The 18,907-nt window shown below is 43.9% G+C and overlaps 1 protein-coding gene across 5 annotated transcripts in view; it reads left to right on the forward strand.

Annotated features, from left to right (window-relative positions):
* Nucleotides 1-18,905, forward strand: part of LCOR (ligand dependent nuclear receptor corepressor) — a 142,399-nt gene extending 123,494 nt beyond the window's left edge. For 4 of the 5 annotated variants that reach the window (XM_032432371.1, XM_032432372.1, XM_032432373.1 and 1 more), the window contains one exon: nucleotides 5,241-18,899. In XM_032432371.1, coding sequence (XP_032288262.1) covers nucleotides 5,241-9,576 — 4,336 coding nt within the window. In that variant the 3' untranslated portion in view covers nucleotides 9,577-18,899. Of the gene's footprint in view, nucleotides 1-5,240 lie in introns of all 5 variants that reach the window. The other variant, XM_032432376.1, reaches the window with a different exon arrangement.
* Nucleotides 18,906-18,907: the final 2 nt, after the last annotated feature.

Consider the following 18,907-nt stretch of genomic DNA (forward strand, 5'->3'; position numbering starts at 1 on the left):
AAGATAACATACGCATTGATGATCCACCATTTACATTAACCACAGGAATGCTTTTCTTTGGGGATTTAAGTACTGCAGTATTGACAAAGTAGGCGAGTTCAACTGTGTCTAACCTCTGATCTGGAAAAACATCATTGAGTAAATCATTACAGATAGGGTTGTGAAACAGCACATCACTCTTAAACTGTGTCTTTCAAAGTTGTTATGAATATTATCTCTCCCTTTGACCACACCCCTAAGAATTAGGCATTGAGCTGGGGATAGAAAGAGTAGTCAAGGTCATGCAAGCTATTTCTCTCCAAGGAGAGACACTCAGAACTCATCCAGGGAGTTGGAAGTCAAGTTTCCCTCTTCTTCTACAGCCCTACCTCCCATTTACCAGTCCCTGGGACCTTACAGCTCTTTAGTGGAGGTGAAGTATTTCTGATTGATAAATAATTTACTTAACTATTACAGACTCCTGTTGTTGATCAGAAAGAACATGAAATCAAACAAGCGATTTTGAAATCTGTGATGAATTATTGTTCTTGTAAAGATCTTACATGGTCAGGTGTGAGGGACATACCATCATACCAAACTGTAGTCACTGAGCTATAACATAGTGCTTTCCCTTCAGTCGAGTTGAATGAATGGGCTGCAGGACAGAAGCTCGCCCCTCTCTTTTTTACCTTAGTGCCTAAGAGTATTCTAAATCAGGGCAAATACATATTTAGGCTCTCTCAAAGGCCTAAGACTATAGGAAAAAATGGAATAGCTGGAAGCAAAGGTAAAGACTAGCTGTTTAAAACTCAGGCAAAAACTAGCCAGTTTTTAAAAACTGCACCCATTTAAAAAAAAAATGAAAAATGGTAATAAATTTCAGGAAGTTGAGGTTAATTTTTAAAATTAAATATTCAAATCATGTGAAATTAAAATTTGTCTAAGCCTGAGATCTTATTGAGAAAATTTCTAGAGAAAAACAAGGTAGGAAGCTTGGTAAGTTAGAGGCACAATCAAAAGTGATTTTATTACTATAGTTATAAAGTTAGCTATTATAACAGGGCCATTTAATGACACTTGGACAAAGGTTAGTATTAATGTGAAGGTTCTCAGATCCAAGTGAAGCTACCAGTCCAGTTGCCTTCCAAACATCTCAGATTCAGAATCTTAAAAACACCTCAACTCAATGTGTACAGAAAGGAACTCATCAGACACATACCTACTGCAACAATCACCAGCCCCCAGCTTCATTCCCTGTGTTCCTATCTCAGCAAATGAAGCTGCCCAGGAAGAAAACCCAGGAAGCATTCTTGATGCTCTTTTACTCTCCCATCTTTTTTGCTAAGAAAAAACAGAAGAGCATGAAATGTGATCCCTACGTTGTTGCTTACATCTCAAGTAGCTCAATTAGCTTACATTTGCTTGGAAAGCTAAGACAAAGACAAGTCAGTAAAAGAGACAAGATAATAAGATGTATAGGATAAATAATAAAACAAAAAAGTCCTGCAAAGTAGTCTATCATTCTGAAGGAAAAAAAGGGGGAATATAAGATGTATAGGATAAATATACATGATTCCTTATGATTGCCAATGTATTTTACAAACCACTATGGCTTAGGATTTCAGAAAAAGATGCAGTCATTCCAGGTGGGGATAGTTTTGAGGTGGCCCAGGATATAACTGATAAAGAGCTCCCTACTTCTTGCTCTGATGAGCTGTGGTTCACCAGTACATTCTCCCTGATCCTTTTTGCGAGGAAAGCACACATACAGATGACCCTTTGTTGATGTCTCTCTCTTTTATTTATTTATTTTTTAAAGATTTTATTTATTTATCTGACAGAGAAAGAGACAGCGAGAGAGGGAACACAAGCAGGGGGAGTGGGGGAGGGAGAAGCAGGCTTCCCATCGAGCAGGGAGCCCGATGCGGGGCTCGATCCCAGGAACCCGGGATCATGACCTGAGCCGAACGCTTGACAGACGCTTAACGACTGTGCCACCCAGGCGCCCTGATGTCTCTTTCTTTTAATCAAGGTTGCCGTTTGCAGTTTTAATCTTTTCATCTCCTGGACTCCCCCTCTGATGCTGTTTTTCATAAATGCTATACTGCTGTTCCAGGTTAGCGTTCAGTGGGTACTGATATTTCTGCAATATATATGCCTTTGTTGTGAAGACCCCACATCCCCTTTCTGTAGTGCTGTGAAACAGATTCATACCTACCTGTAGTTGTCTGTTCTGTCTTTCAGGACTAACTAAGCCATATTGCCACAACCATTGCTTCAGGGATGGTTTCATGGCCCTTTGGAAAATCTTACATTAGTTGAGGCTAATTAAAATACCGAAGCACTGTTAAATTATTGAAACATGGAATAGCAGCAGATGTCTCACAACGATAAAAGAGGTTAGATCTCACTTGTGGATTAATTATTACTCAGTTTTTTATTCTGTGTGAGCATCACTTTAGAAGAAAGTGGTTTCTCAGTTTCTTTCAGAGCACTCTGTTCTCTTATTGGGTACACGTCTTGATTTCATTAATCTGTAAGCATATTGTTAACCCCAAATACTAAAACATGCTTTCCAGAGCAAAGCCATAGGCATGGAGCAGTGTCCAGAAGATTTTCACACTTTGGTGATGATTGTGCTTCTTGAGTTGGAGAGAACCATTTATCTCCAGTTTTTTCTGCAGTAAGATGCTTTTATCTTTTTCATAAACTTGGATCAACCTATTTTACCTTTTTCATGTATTACTAAAATGCACTTTTTTGATTGAATTGGCATTGAAAAGGCATTGATATCCCACTTATTTATAGTCACCTCTCTTCAGAAACATTAGGAACACATCCAAAAACCAAAAACTGAGAAAGGCCATTGAGCAGTTGGAGTTGTTAGAAAATCCATGTACTTTATTCATAAAACTATTCCTGAAACCTTCATTCAGAGTCTTTATTTTTACCTAAAGTACCAGTCTAGCACTTGAAGTAAGTCTCCTAAACACAGCTGCTATTTGGAAGCCAATAAGAAGAAAGATTTTAATAACGTACAGACTGCCAGCATGACTTTTTTGTATTAAGGCAGTCAGATTTACTTAATCAAATAACCCCCAGAGCTATCAATATATTTTAGTTCAGTATAATAAAACTAACAGCTATGGCACGCCTGGGTGGCTCAGTAGGTTAAGCATCCGACTTTTGATTTCAGCTCAGGTCATGATCTGAGGGTCATGAGATCAAGTCCTCCATCGGGCTCCACACTGGGCTTGGAGCCTGCTTAAGATTCTCTCTCTCTCTCCCTCTGCCCCCTCACCACCCACTTGCATGTGCGCGCTCTCTCTCTCTCTCTCTCTCTCTCTCAAAAACATAAATAACAGCTAAACTCAGCTAAACTTTAGTAATAGTGAACATGGTAACAACCCTGAGTCATTAGGAAGAATAAATTGTGTTCAGAGGAGGATATAATTTTTAAAAGACTTCCATCAAAAATACTTTCAAAATTTTAAATGTTTGGTACTTGAAGTATAAACTTTATGTGGAAAATTCACTTTAGGTTGTAAGAAAGCATTAGTGTACATCTCTGAATTATTCTGTATTGAAGTGTGTTTAATGTGATTGGCTGACAGTAATGGTAACTGATAACTTTGTAGGTTTTCCTTTGCACTAATCCTAAGCGGAAGAGGGGCACATGCTCTGTTAAGACCGAAAATGGTTAAGTGTTCTGGCCAAGGTTACACAACTAGTAAGTGGCAGAATACTCACTACCATCTCACAGTACTGTATCCTGTTACACATGTTACGCTGTTGGTACCACCTGATAGACATAGCGACAAGGCGGGTGAGGAAGGCAGGAGGCCAGTGTAGGCTGTCTAAGGTAAGCCTTCCTGGAAAGGCACCTCATGACTGGGAGATAAAGTCAGAGATTGAAGAAAAGACAAATTAGCTGGAAGATACTATCAAATAACATCTGTTCAACACATGTTTATTAAGCTGCTTTCAGTGCCCTGACAGTTTCATAGTCAGATAATAGTCTCCTGAGGAATTACAGTCCAGAGAGAGAGAAATTGAGAGGTTGTATAAAACTCCAGAAAATTGGATGGGGCGCCTGGGTGGCTCAGTCGGTTAAGCGTCTGCCTTCAGCTCAGGTCATGATCTCAGGGTCCTGGGATGGAACCCTGGGTCAAGCTCCCTGCTCAGCAGGGAACCTGCTTCTCCCTCTCCCTCTGCCCTGCCCCCCACTTGGGCTCGCTCGCACTCTCTCACAAATGAATAATTAAAAAAAAAAAAAAAAATGGAGCTCTCCAACTGCTTGGGCTTAGTAAAACCCAGACATCCAGAAACACAGAGCAGCTCTTGAAAACACTCGGCTGTCTGTGCAGGAATTGCTTTTAGCTTGTCTTGAATCTAGTATCATCCTTGCCTGCCACCTCCCACTGTCCAGGTTAAACTTCAGAGTTGTCCTGGATAACTTATGGAAGTGGTTGTCTGATGTAGAATGACTTCTTGTGAAGTACTGTAAAATGCTTGTTGAAGGTCTAGGAGAATGTAGCAGGTGGGGCTTGACTGAGAAGACATCTTGCTGCCTCCTTGCAGTGACAGAACCTTGCAGTTTACTGCAGGATTTTCTGTTTCCTTGCTTGGACTTAGGAATCAGTAGTTGCTTATAACTCCATCTGTCATTGTGTCTGAAATGTGAAATTACCAATCTCCATTTCTCATTGCCCCAGGAAGGGGGCAGAAGAATTCCTGCATTACTGTTTGCAGAATTGTAAGTCCAGCCAATTAGTCATGCTGAGAAACCATGTTAAAACTGTAATTTCTCTAAGTCCAAAATTTGTAATGTAGTGCGTCTGAATTTTTATCAGTGTTGTGGACTTATAAATCAATGACTGTTTACTAACAGGAATACCCAGGCCTAAAACGAAAGTGTATGTTGATTGACTGGAGTTAATAATGTGGCCAAAATTTTATTTTCTGAAAAATTATTTTCAGTGATATTTCTTCTCTATAAGATAAAAATTATTGTGAATTGATCACTTAAAAAGTATGAAGGATGCTACTAAAATTTGAGAACATTTCAGGGCTGGTCTTATATTTTAATAGGTAAATACTCCTTATTTATTAAATCAAATTTATACAGGGCACTTAGAAGCAGTTTTACAGTGTCTGTTCATTCTCTTTACAGCATGAGTAACATCTGGTGAATTTCATAATGTAAAAATGTTCCTTGGAAAATGACCATACTAATTTCTCCTTTCTCTTTGTCTGTCTAGTGAGAATTCAACAGAGGCTATAGCAGTAGATTCTAACAATCAGTCGAAGTCCCCACTGGAGAAGTTTATGGTCAAACTGTGCACTCATCATCAGAAGCAGTTCATCCGTGTCCTGAACGATCTGTACACTGAATCCCAACCGGGCACCGAGGACCTGCGACCTGATTCTGGAGCAATGGATGCATCCACTTGCAATGCTGGCTGTGCCCAGCTAGGCACCAGACATAAGGAAAAGGATGCTGCATGTCTCAATATGATGTCTCCTACTTCTGTAGATTTGTTTGTAGACTCATCAGGCTCACACAGCCCTCCACACTTGACAGAACAGGCCCTGAAGGAGCCTCCTCCTGAGACAAACTCTGTAGATGGAAGAGAGAATGCCTTGACTATTATCCAGAAAGATTCCTCTGAACTTCCAACCACTAAACCTAATTCTGGTAGTTCAGCGGATAGTTGCAGTCTGGGATACCTCACCACACCGAATTCTTCCTCATTAAGCTTCCACCACATCGCTAAGAGCTTGGAGGGGCAAACCACTGGACCGGAGCAAGACACAGATGTGAAAATGTATGAGGAGGGGAAAGACCATATGCAGAGCTCAGCTTTAGTAGAAAGTCTGATTGCAGTGAAAGTGGCAGCTGAGAATAGTGAGGAGAGCAACACCTGTATTGTTTCTCAAAGAAATTCATTCAAAGCTTTATCAGAAGAGGCTTGGGACTCAGGGTTTACTGGGAATTCACCTAGAACTGCTGACAAAGAGAATGCTTTACTGTGTAGCTCAAATACACCTTTACGCCAAGAGTCAGAGTCCAGTGAACAAGAATCAAGGCCAAAGCAAGAGAACCATCTTCACTCACTAGGAAGAAATAAGGTGAGTTATCATTTACATCCCAGTGATAAGGGTCAGTTTGATCATTCCAAAGATGGTTGGTTAGCCCCCAGCCCCATGCCAGCCATACACAAAGCATCTAATGGACATTCGCGAACCAAGATGATATCAGCCTCCATTAAGACAGCTCGGAAAAGTAAAAGGGCATCAGGGTTGAGGATAAACGATTACGATAACCAGTGTGATGTCGTTTATATCAGTCAGCCAATAACAGAATGCCACTTGGAGAATCAGAGATCAATATTATCTTCTCGAAAAACAGCCAGGAAGAGTACTCGAGGATACTTCTTCAATGGTGATTGTTGTGAGCTGCCAACTGTTCGCACACTGGCCAGAAATTTGCACCCCCAAGAAAAGGCGAGCTGTTCACCAGTGGAACCAGAGGGAGCGGTCACTCCCAGGCAGACCCTTCCACGTTCAGCCCCTGGACCTGCACTGGATATGCAGCATCCCAGAGAGGACGACCATGAGGAACCTAGTAAAGAAATAACCTCCCTCAAGGAAGGAGAAAGAGAAGCTTCCTCTGAAAAGGAATCTCAAGAGCCTGAGGTTTGCCCCACAACAAATAAACCAAATCCGAGCAGCTCTCCTAGGTCAGAGGAAACAACAGCCTCCAGCCTGGTGTCGCGTCTCCCTGCTCACCTTCCCGAAGAGGACATGCCAGAAGGCAGCTCCATGGTCTCAACTCCCACAGCAAGTGGGATGGCTTCCCCTGAACGAGACCAACAACCAGTCGAACTGCTGGATATCAAGGAGGGGACTGTCACCCAAGACTGTCACCTGATTTCCTCTACTGAGAGCATTTCTGAGGGAGGCAGTGAAGATGTTGTTTCTAGGCCTCATTCTTCTCCTGAAACAGTCAGTAGAGAGGAAGGTCCTCTGTGCTCAGAAAGTCAGAGTCCCCCAGTGGGCTTGGAGCCTCCCCAGAGCCTGGGAAAAGCTGAAGACAGCCAAAGCATCAGTACCGAGGCCGAGACTGAAGACACTCAGGAGCTAGATACTGACCCACTCTTGAAGGAAAGCAGCACTTTTACTAATGAAAACCCCAGCAAAATTGAGGACAGTGAGGCAGCAGGTGGTACAGGAAAATCAGAGGGACAGAGGGGTGATGTAAAACAGTCTTCAGAAAAAGATATGTGTGATCAAAACATTGACTCCCCTGAAGAGAATGTGGACAAGAAGAAAAAAGGTAAAAAACTCCCTGAGGCCTCTGACAGGTGCCTGAGGAGTCAGCTTTCAGATCCCTCCTCTGCCGATAGGTGCCTAAGAAGTCAAAGTTCAGATTCTTCCTCTGCTTGTCCTGAGATCAAGATTTCTAAAAATCCTGGTATGAAACGTTCTAAAAAAGAAGGGTACTCTGTCGAGACAGCATCAGAGGGCCTTCTGGCTGACGGTTTCCATACAAAAGGTCTGGAGGACCCTGAAAACCCAGGTGTCAAGGAAAATCCCTCTGAGAAAGATGCTGAGCAGGAGGGCGAAGGAGGTGGGATCATCACCAGGCAGACTTATAAAAACATGCTGGCGAAAGAAGTCAAGGGGGAAGAAGGAGATATTTTCCCCAGCAGTGATCCCATAACCACAGTTGGCCAGCCCCTGCCTGGAGAGAGACTGGAAATCTATGTTCAGTCTAAGTTAGGAGAGAAAAATGCTCATGACCCCTCAGAAAGTATTCCTTGTACTTTCCCAGAACAATCAAAAGAGAAGCCAGACCCAGTTCCTGCACAAGATGCAGAGGCAGTTGCGAATGAGGTCGGCACTGCAAACGCCCAGCGTAAAGATGACGATAGTGACCTGCCGTCCAGTGCACTTGGGTTGTCAAGTAGTGGAAGTGGTGATGCCGCTGGGCCCCCAAAATGGGTACCGAGGCTTACAAGACTGACCTCTTCAACCTACAACCTAAGACACGCTCATTCTCTGGACTCCTCAGATACTACAAAAATGACTTCAGAAAAGGAAGCAGCTCAAGGAAACCCAATGCCAAAGGAAAATGAAGCTTCGGAGAGTGGAGATCGTGTAGACGAGGATGATGTGGACACGGTGGTAGATGACCAGCCAAAGTTTGTGGAATGGTGTGCAGAGGAGGAGAACCAAGAGCTTATTGCCAACTTCAATGCACAGTACATGAGAGTTCAGAAAGGCTGGATCCAGCTGGAGAAAGAAGCCCAGCCAACACCAAGATCAAGGAACAAGTCAGATAAACTGAAGGAGATTTGGAAAAGCAAGAAAAGGTCACGGAAATGTAGGGGTTCATTGGAGGTTCAAAAGTTTTCTCCTGTTCAGATGCTGTTTATGACAAACTTTAAATTATCTAATGTTTGCAAATGGTTCTTAGAGACAACTGAAACCCGGTCTCTGGTGATTGTGAAGAAGCTCAATACTCGTCTTCCGGGAGACATCCCCCCTGTCAAGCATCCTCTTCAGAAGTACTCTCCTTCCAGCCTGTACCCCAGTTCACTACAGGCTGAACGCTTGAAAAAACACTTGAAGAAATTTCCTGGAGCTACTCCTGCTAGGAACAATTGGAAAACACAGAAGCTCTGGGCCAAATTTCGAGAGAATCCTGACCAGGTGGAGCCAGAGGATGGCAGTGATATCAGCCTCAGCCCCAATTCTGAAGACAGCGTAGAGGAAGTCAAAGAAGGTCGAAATAGCCATCCTCCCACAAACTCACCTACCCCAGCCAGTACCCGGATCCTTAGAAAATATTCCAATATTCGAGGAAAGCTCAGAGCCCAGCAATGTTTGATCAAGAATGAGAAAATGGAAAGCCCGTTGGGGCAGGCTGTGGAAAGTAAACAGAGTTGTAAGAGTGTATGCATCAACCCGCTGATGTCCCCCAAGCTTGCCCTGCAAGTGGATGCAGATGGGTTTCCTATTAAGCCCAAGAGTACTGACGGAATGAAGGGAAGGAAAGGGAAGCAAATGTCTGAAATCTTGCCGAAAGCAGAAGTGCAGAATAAACGCAAGAGGACAGAAAGCGGCAGCACTCAGGACAGGAAGGACACAGGAAGGTCCCCTGTGGTGAAAGCCAGCAAAGACAAGCATGCCGATGGATCCACCAGAACCCCTGCGGCCAAGAAGCCAGCTGCGAGGGACCGAATCAGCCAGCTGCCCAAAAAGACATCCTTGAAAGAGAATAAGCTGAAGACCGCTAAGAAGTCTCCTGGGAAAAGCTGCCCTCCGTCCAGGAGGGAAAAAGAGAATACAAACAAAAGACCCACACAGCCCGCTGCCCCGGAGACAGGGATGAAACCTGCAAAGCAAAAGGGGGCAGGTGAATCCTCTTCAAGGCCACAAAAAGCCACCAACAGGAAGCAGAGCAGTGGAAAGACCCGGGCCAGACCCTTGACGAAAACCCCAGAGAGCAGTGCGGCCCAGAGAAAGCGAAAGCTGAAGGCAAAGCTGGACTCTTGTCACGGCAAACGGAGACGGCTGGATGCGAAGTGATCGGAAGGCTGGCAGCCACAAGCTAAACTGTCCTACAGAAAGTAACCCTTCACTTTGCATTAACTAAGTCTGCTTTTATAAGCTCAGCCAGCCTTTCAGATCTGCAGTTAACGGAGAACACCACCATTGAAGATGTCAGAAAATGCATCTCAGATGGAGAAGGGAACTTGCAGTCTTTCTCTGAGGCTGAGTAAGGGAAGTTATATATTATATTCTGGTTGTTCCTTGGGTTTTAAACTTGGAACCAAGCAGTTTTAGTTTTTAAAAGTACAGTGCCTTATTTATCCTTTTTGTTTTTAAATTTACAAAAGCTAAAAAGCTGATCTATGTGATTAAAGGCTTGTATTTTATACTTGATGCACAAGCACTTGTACTGTAGCCGAGAAGACCACCATCATGCACATAAAAGTAGCTTTTCAGCAGCCATCCTGCAGTGTCCGTACCTGAACAGATGCTCCTCTTTGCAAACCCGAGCAGTGAACTTCCCTCTCTGTCTTGTTTGTTTAAATGATATTCGAAAGCTAAACCAAATCATTTTTATGGTATGTGGAGATTGCAGAGGGAATTTATAATTATTATGAAAGATGAATATTTCTGTTACCCCTTTTTAAAAAATCGTATTCATTATTGGTCACTCCTCTCACTTTTGGCCTTCTGTCATTTAAAAAATGTATTCTAAATTACGTGCCCATGGGACAAAAGATGTGTCACAAGGTGTTAATATTGGGTTATGACCTCTAAAATTTATTTACACCCCCCAGGTGATTTGCATTACTGATTCTTACCATCCTTTTCATTTTTGGCCTTGCAAGCTTGCTAGCACTCTAACAAGGTTTTCACCTGACTTTGAGGGGAGAAATGTAGGATTTTTTTTTTTTCCATCTTGTAACTATAACTTGACAATTGGGATGAGAGTGACTATTGTAATATTCTTTCTTACCCTGAATACTTCCATATTCAAAGAAAGCCAAGTTGTTATTTTCAGTACTAAAAAAGTTTCAGAGTTTGTGTGTGCATGTGCATTTGGGTGCATTTGCCTGTGGTTATTAGCCACCGATGTCTCCCAGCCGCAGTTCTACAGTAAAATTCTTTCTTCCCCATACAGTTTGCTAAGGTGTTCATGAGCTGGGTAATTAGCACAGGCCAGATGGTTTAAATGTGGCCCAGGGTCTCTAGGAGTATCCGCAAAGCCAGTTTGGCACCAGACTCAGAAAGGTCTAAACAGCACAGAGTTATGTAAAGGGCAGAGCGACCTTGCAGTGGGAGGCGGCAGCTCCGGCATCTCCTAGCGGGCCCACACCCCTCCTCCCATCTCCAGCTGGTGTTCAGTTGTCGGGTCCCAGTGGGGAGGTGCGTGTAGCGTGGGTGTTTGCATTCTGAGTGATCAGCACCATCCTGGTAGTTAATGCCTGTAGTGTCACTCCTGCCGCTGTCACATCAGGCTCCAGTCCTTGGCTCGAAAGTGAGAGCTGCAGTGTTTGTAACTAACGTTGTTTGCCTTTCCTGAGTGACACCTGAGGTGGTTGCACTGGTTTTACCTTGGTGCCTGTGACATTGCTCCATTACAACACAGAGTGTACTCAGCATCTCCCCTGGGCCACTCTACAGAAAAGGCTTGGCTGTTAGAGCTTCAGCCAGCCTCTCTGCTGTGCTCCGTCACAGAAGCAGGCTTATCTGGACAGGTGCTACTCTGTCCTTTTTACTAAAAAAACTCCATTTAGATTGTTCAGATTTAGGTAAACCCAGATGGACTTTTTTCATGCATAGTTCGGTCAGATCATGATAAAACAGGCCTTCTACCCATTCTGTTAAAGATTTGCTGTATATAGTGAGAACTTCTGCTGACTGGATAGGACTGGAGAGAAATGTTTGATTCATGGGAAATTGGGAATTGTATTGAATTTCATAGACTATCTTCAATGAAGCCTTGATTTTTCCCCCCTACGTCTCCTCTATCCCATGAGTCTCTTTTTTTCATTTTAATATCTTCGACTTTGGCCATTCAAGAGCTACCTATATTAATGAAACTGCTGAGTGTGTATGTTGGACAGCCCTTTCTCAGCATTAAGTTGCACAGAAGCATTAGTATGTTTTCCGTAGGTTCGGTTAATCTTTGAAAAGTGGTTTTAAAGTTTTTAAAAAATATTTTCACATAGTCGTCACTGGATACTGTTTTTGTGGTGACTTAAACAGCTGAGGGTTGCCGAGGTCACGTGTGCGGACTCCGGTACATATGTTGCAGGTGCCCCCCCTTAGCTGCATGCAGACTACCTTGTAGTGGTGCTTGGATTAGGTTAGGGAGAGGTGCGAGGCAGTGAGCGGGTGCAGCCCTTCCAGTTCCAGGCTTATTAACTCATTCCATTACTTTTCTAAGTTCTTTTTCATTTTAAAAAACTTACTTCAAGATAATAGCCTTTTCTCCCATTTTAGGCAGCATTTGAGAAAAGGTATCAATGTGTATGCATTTTTTTTTTTTAATACACTGCTGTGGATCATCTTTAAAATCAACTTACATTTTATAGTAGTAACAACACTTAAATAGACTGGGATTCTACATAATTAGAACACTTAAAAGTTTAGAAGTATTTTTATATTTGTTGAATCTCATTTTTGCTGATTCAGTTAATTTTGCTAATAGAAGAAAGGAAAAAAAAATGAACTTGAGGGCTGGCTCTGGAACGCCCTTTTACACTTACAGCCGATGCTGGCAAAACTGTCTCCTAGACACCTCCAAGCCAGACCTGCAACTGACTCAAGTTTCCCCTTGTTTTCCCTGTCTTGCAAAGACCTCCTTTTTATAGCCGTCTTCACAGTATGACTGGCCACCAGATTCAAAGGCAGTGGATCCCACATTCCAGATTCCAAATCACAAAAGAATTCTGCTCCTGGGCCTACTCAGCACAGTGACTGTCCCAGCAATGGAGATGAAATTGCTGACCAGAGAACTCTGGTATTACCTCTGAGCTTCTGGGAGAGCTGCAGGGGCCCTGGGGAGCAATCACTGAAGCTCTACCTTAGCTCCCCAGAGCTGGGCCCTTTTCGGGAGACCCGTCTTCTAGTCCCACTTCCTAGCCCCTAAGGCTCCCTGGGTTTGGGAGGACAACGTGGAGACCCTCCCTAGTCAGGGCCCAGAGCCTCACCCACAGCAGCCCCTCAGACCCCTGGCAATCTGCAGCACAGCAGGGAGGCAGTGCACCTTTCTTCTGCTCGTAAGGCATCCTGCACAGGAATGTCACTAGTGTCTGTTAATCTGCAGTTGCTAGTCCCTTGGGTCCCGTAGGTAGGCCAATTCTGTTGCATCTGTATTTCAGTAAAGATTTCTACACAAGCCTTATCTAAAAACAATAATCTTGGGCTGTGGGTTTCGCTCTTGCAGTGATATGGATAGGAGAGGTGCAGGTCACAGTCCCTTCACAGACGCGGTGCTCCTGATGGGCTCCTCTGTGCATTTCTCACTGTTCAGATAGGACATCAGTGAAACACATCACTTCAAGACAGTTGCTTTGAACTGAAGTTCGGTCTCTTTCCTGCCTTGTGGTGGATTCTGTAGTGAGGGCTACAGTTGTCACTTTCCTCTCTGGGCGGCGTCTTGCTGATTGAAGGACCTAAGAGCTAAGGAGGAAAGGACAGCATGCGACACAATGCAGATGTCACCATCAGCGAGTCTGGTGGCTTGTTACCGCGCCTGGGACCATATTGGAGTTTCCCGAGGTGCTGGGCCCAGGAGCCCCCCCGGTTCCTGTTGGGTTTCCTGTCAGCCCACGCGAGCTATCTTTTTTACAGACGCTCTCCCAAGGGTCTGCAGAATATGGGCTGGTCGCTCTTTTGTAAATAGAAGTTTATTGGAACATAGCCATGCCCATTTGTTTACATACTTTCCGTGGCTACTTTCCAGCAGAGTGGAGTATCTACAACAGAGACTATATGGCCTGCAAAGCCGGAAAGATTTACTGTCTGGACCTTTCAGAAAAAGTGTGCTGACCCTCCTTGTCTAAGAAAACCATCCTTTTTCAGGAACAAATCTTGCCTGATTTATCTTCTCCTTTCTTTTGCCTGCCCCCCTCTCTGTCCTCTTCTTTTCTTTTCTTCTTTTTCCTCCTCCCCTTCCCTCAGTTTTGTTCTTCCTTTTACATTTCTTGGTGTCTCCTAGCTACAGGAGACACGACCTCTTGTTAGTGCACACTGAACCCGGCCTCCTGACCCTTGAGCCACCGTAGCCTCACACCTTCCTTCTTCGAGCCACCTGTCACTGGCCGCAGTGAGGCCGCCGGTAGTCTCTAGGGTCAGGCCCCACAGGCGAGGAGGGCTTCGGCGTTCTCAGTGCAGCCCTGGCCTCTCATTTCCCTCTGTCCTTATCTCAGACCTGACTCTGGCTTCACATCTTGTGTGTTACTGAGGCAAGCCAAGGTTTGTTTTTGTTTTCAAAATTAGTTGAGAATACTTCAGTTGGAGGTTCAGTTTTCTGAGCCACATGTTTAGGTACAGAAAAAGCCTTTTCACAGAAGAAAAACAAAGTCCAGTCACTAACCCAAAGTATTTATTATGCAATGTTTTTGGCCAGCTTCTAGGAAAATAAAAATGTATCAGTACTGATATTTTTTCAGTCACATACTCTCCTTTCAAAATAACTTTATTAAAGGCAAGCCAACAAATAAAAAATAGGGGCTTGCTTTGAACATGCTTTTAGAAAAGAATAGAAAATTGGAGCATATTAGAACCTGAGTGTAACTGAGAAGTTGTAGATTGTATCTTTTGATCAAATCCAGTCAACCTCCAAGCTGTTGGTCCTCCCTCTCTCGCACAACTCAAGAATAAGCTTCTGTACTGTTCTACAAATGAAGTTGAATATCATGTCAGTGAAAAAATTTCTGTCAGTGGCCCCGGAACAGTGATTGTTTCAATTATTTTGAAACAGATAATTATTATTTTGACTTCTCAGCTATTAATTTTTGTCTTCTTATGGCTTGATGTCCACTGAAATACTGCAAATTTTTCCTACAAGTATGAAATCATGTCTAGGTATCTCACATTGGCAAGGCAGTCCTCACATCCCAGCAGTAAGCATTCTTCCCTCCCAAATCCTTTTTCAGGGAAAAAAAATGAAAATAAAAAGATTATTGTATTTAAAATAAGCAGAATTGTGAAAAGCCTTTTGAGGCAACCTTCAGTAAAGTTCATCCCTTGAAATGTCAGAACAAGCTGCTTGTTCTACAGTGGATGGGTTGGAAGACTTGAAGGTCTGACCTCTTTCCTTTAAAGATATTAAATCATACTCAGGCAGAAACCCAGAGCTCTCTGATGCTGCTTCCGACTTAGGGCTTTGCCGTGTTGTGCTGGGGGTACCCAGAGGACCACCTGGGGCGCTTCTGCAGAGGGTATGCTTGCTCATGCTTTTGCTCTTGGAACTGAGCCTGCGCTGGTCAGTTCCTTCCGTTACCTCCTGTCTGTCTGTCCTTCCCTTTCCCAGAGCGCCGGTGCTGTACGCTCGGTGCTCAGGAGACATTCTTAGCTTCGGTGTTCAGAGGGGCAGCTGTGTAGCTACGTCCGCCTGGCAAGCACAGTGATGCACAGAGGCTTGCTCCCCTGCCTGAGGCCAGTCCACGTCACACAGGGTGCTCAGCAGTAGACAAGGTACGTGAAAGTACAGATGGCCCATAAGACAGCAATAGCAGCAGCGAAAAACAGGTTTTTTTTAAAACATTTTATAATATGCCAGAGGTTGGAGGAATGCATTTTACCTGTTTTTTTTTTTTTAAAAAAAAAGGATTATATTTAATAAAAAAAAAAGTAACAGGTGAAAGATTTATGCAATCTAAAGAGAAACCAGAGTAACAGAGACATATGTCACTGACACAGCCTAAAATATAAAATATCCACCACCTGGCTATTTACAGAAAAGGTTTACTGACCCTTGTAGTATGTCATTCAAGGTCAGTTATGCAGACAGTTAGGCACAAACATCTTTCCTGTAATCCAGCCTTGCACCATTTCTGTCCTTTTAGATTTGAGGGTGTCTTGCCAGTTCATCTCGGGACACAGCTGTCGTTGCATGTTATTTCTGAGTAATGCTTGTGCAGTAAAGAAAAAGAAAATATCCCCCTTCATTGATGGAATATTTGTTGAATCGTGACCTTACCTATTAGGATAAGTAGTTAAAACCAGAAGTACAAAGTCTCTTAAGTCTTCCTCTATGGCAAACAGATTTAGTAATGGACCTAAAGCCGAGATAGTGCCTCTCCCGGCCAGCACAGGCGGGCTCCTTTTACCCCCTAGAGCCCTCCTTTTCTTTTTTGTGTACAGCATCTTTGCAAGCTCACTCCCCCAGCTTTGGTCACTACTTGTGAATATAACTGGCTGGCCCGTGCCTGTTTGAACCTCGAATCCAGCCTAGCCATTCCCAGCTCTCTTAAAAACACCAGCGTGTTGATGGCACCCTGTTGGCACACCAGCAGCTGCAGACCGAAGGGGTTCGGAGCTCTCTGACCTGGCTCATCTCGTTTGGACGAGCCATCCTGGACGCCTCGCCTCTTCCCTCTTCTGCTCAGGCCACCCAGCCCCCTTCCCGGAGGTGTCTTCTCGGGGACGGTCTCTCATCTCCCGAGCATGTCACTGACCACAGGCGTGTCATACTAGAAGCCTCTTTCTCTGTAACTCTTTATTTTCCTTCTAGAATTTAGCCGTTGGGTCCAGATGCTCTTCAGTTTATCAACTTTTTCAGCCCACTTGTTTTCTGTAATCTGCACCTCGTGTTGTCTTGCAGCTAAAGCTGTAGTATTTGGGAGGTAGTTTGTGGGAAAGATGCTCTACAAACAAGATCTGCATAATTTTGTATATTTATACCACAGATGGGGATTCGTTTTAGAGCCACTGTAGCTTAAGGGTATTAGTTTCACCAGTGTTCTAGGAGACTGTGTTATTGACTGTGGTTTCAAATATGTTATATAATACATAGTTATTCACACCACTGTGGAATTCATTTCACTGTGTAAATAGTGATATTTTCCTGTTCAAATGCTTCTATAGAAAGTATTTATTTTAACAACAAAAAATTAACTGTCGAAAGGGCTTTCCAAAAAAGTGTTCTTTCTAGCCACCCATCTTCCCCAATTGCCATGCTCATTCACTAAACCCTCAGACAACGTAGCGAAGGCAGAGGTGCGGCGTTGAAACCTTCACTCTGTTTGGGCATATGCAGTGTGGATTGGGAACCTGAGTGCTTCCCCCCAGTGTCATCCCGTCCCAGAGCAAAGTGGGTCTCCCAGCACTGGTATGGCCGTGCCAGGCATCACATCAGGGCTTGCCTCAAGCAGCCCACGTTTTGCATACACAGTTGATACCTTCCGACTGTCCGACCGCCTGTGCAGCGAAATGAGCCTTAGTTGTAACCCCAAGGAAATCCAAACCCATACCTGTGGGATATGGAGAAACCACTGGTTGCCTAAAGAAAGCATTAGGTGTATTGTAGTCTTTCTCATGTTTGTGAAAGACACACACCTGTTCACACTCATTAACCATGGGAGATAAGCGCGTTTCCTTCTGCACCTTGACAGTACTCAAGGGCACCTCAGCTCCTCCCCCTCCTCCTCCTCCTCCACTTCCTCTTCCTCCCTTCCCCCTTTTCCCTATCTCAGCAAGCATCTGTACAGAGGTGGGCCAGTCCCACCTGTAACCCATGGTTACAGAATGAGACCTTCTGTTCTCAGATGTGTGCAGCTTTACTTCTCAGGAGTCTTGGTCTGCGATCCAGAGCACCCCTAGATGTAATGGAACTGATGGCTTTATGATCATGTTCCTCTTCCCTGTGCCCCATTCCTGGGCACCTCTGTCTGAGTCATGATTCTTGTTCCACCCAGCTGGCTGGACTGAGAACTGCGGCTCCAGGACCACAGAGCGCTTGGGCCTGGACACACAGGGGGTTTTGTCCTCCAATTGAACCATAATTTGCATATTTTCTTATGGCCTCCCTTTGTCTTTTCTAACAAATGAGGAGGACACTTGAACAGTAATGCTGGAGAATGTTTTTTTTTCTAAGATACTATTTGTAAGCAAATCTGATTTTAAGATGAAATGTGAATGGGTAACTAGGTGCCAGGGAATTTAGCACTGAACTAGACAGTCAACACTTTTTTAACCTTTGCAGGAGGAAATAGATTTTGTTTTCATCTAATGTTCACAAGAAGTAATGTTGTAAATAGTTTTTTAAAAATATTTATTACGTGTGCTGTATACAGATTCATGTTCTGAGTGGTGTTGGTCTGCATTGTAGTATTGTAGAAGGATATATTTTGAGCAGTGGACTTACTTTCATAACACAGTTCACACATGGAGAAAGAACAGAAACCAGCAGGTTGAGAGCTGTTTGGGGGCATTTGATCTGTAATGCTACATCAGTCCAAGCTTTAACTGCCCCCTCTTCTCATCTGGTTATGTTATATATTATATATATATACACGTATGTATGATAAACTGGTCAGTTCCCAGATCTGCAGAGCAGATTTCCAGGTGTTCTTTCTGATGTGCTGCGCATAAGCAATAAGATCCTAGGAAATAGCATTTGTTCCGGGCTCTGCGTTGGCCCTTGTCTCAGAGGGTAGGGTGGGGGTAGAACAGCTCTTGCTAAGACCTCTTGCCTTTGCCGGAGAGGTGGCTGTACTTGAATTTTTGCTTCTGTTTGTCTGCACGCTTCCTCATGTCATACAACTCTAGCAATGGATGAGAAATCTGCCAGCACCAGACACATCAAAAATTGGGCATGGAGATTGAAAAATGATCCTTTTTCCATGAATTTTGTAGGGCTTCCAGAATCTAGTTGAGGCAAAGCTCATTTGGCTATAAACATAAATTGCCAGCTAAAAGCCCTTTGAGTCTGTCCACCCTGCCTTTGAAAGCTAAGCCCGTTTCCTGTGATCCTCCTCTGTGCCTGGGTTTGAAACGTCTGCGGTGCAACCCTTTAGATCCGAGCGAGGCAGGCAGTCCCTCTTCCACGGCTCCCAGCGTGTCCAGTTCCACAGCTTTCTAAGCAGCTTTCTAGCAGCCTCTCCTGTGACCGTCCTAAACTTTATGAAAAATACCCCACACCCAAATAACCATGAATAGAATAAGGTAGTTTTTTAGGCTTTTGGAATATGTCTTCTCTTTTGTATTTATGATGGTGTTTGGAATTTTTCACTAGTGTTTTTTTAGATTGAAGTGGGTGCGTTAGGAAAAAAACTTTCCATTGCTGAGCCTGAAAGCAAGCAAGAGGAAAGAGACTGACTATATTGTGTCATTGGGGAGGTGACTACTTGTGGTGGTGGGAGGGCGGGGAGGGGCATCGTAGATTATGTGGGAG

This window comes from Phoca vitulina, unplaced genomic scaffold (assembly GCF_004348235.1).
Source record: "Phoca vitulina isolate PV1807 unplaced genomic scaffold, GSC_HSeal_1.0 scaffold48, whole genome shotgun sequence".
Taxonomy (NCBI): Eukaryota; Metazoa; Chordata; class Mammalia; order Carnivora; family Phocidae; genus Phoca; species Phoca vitulina.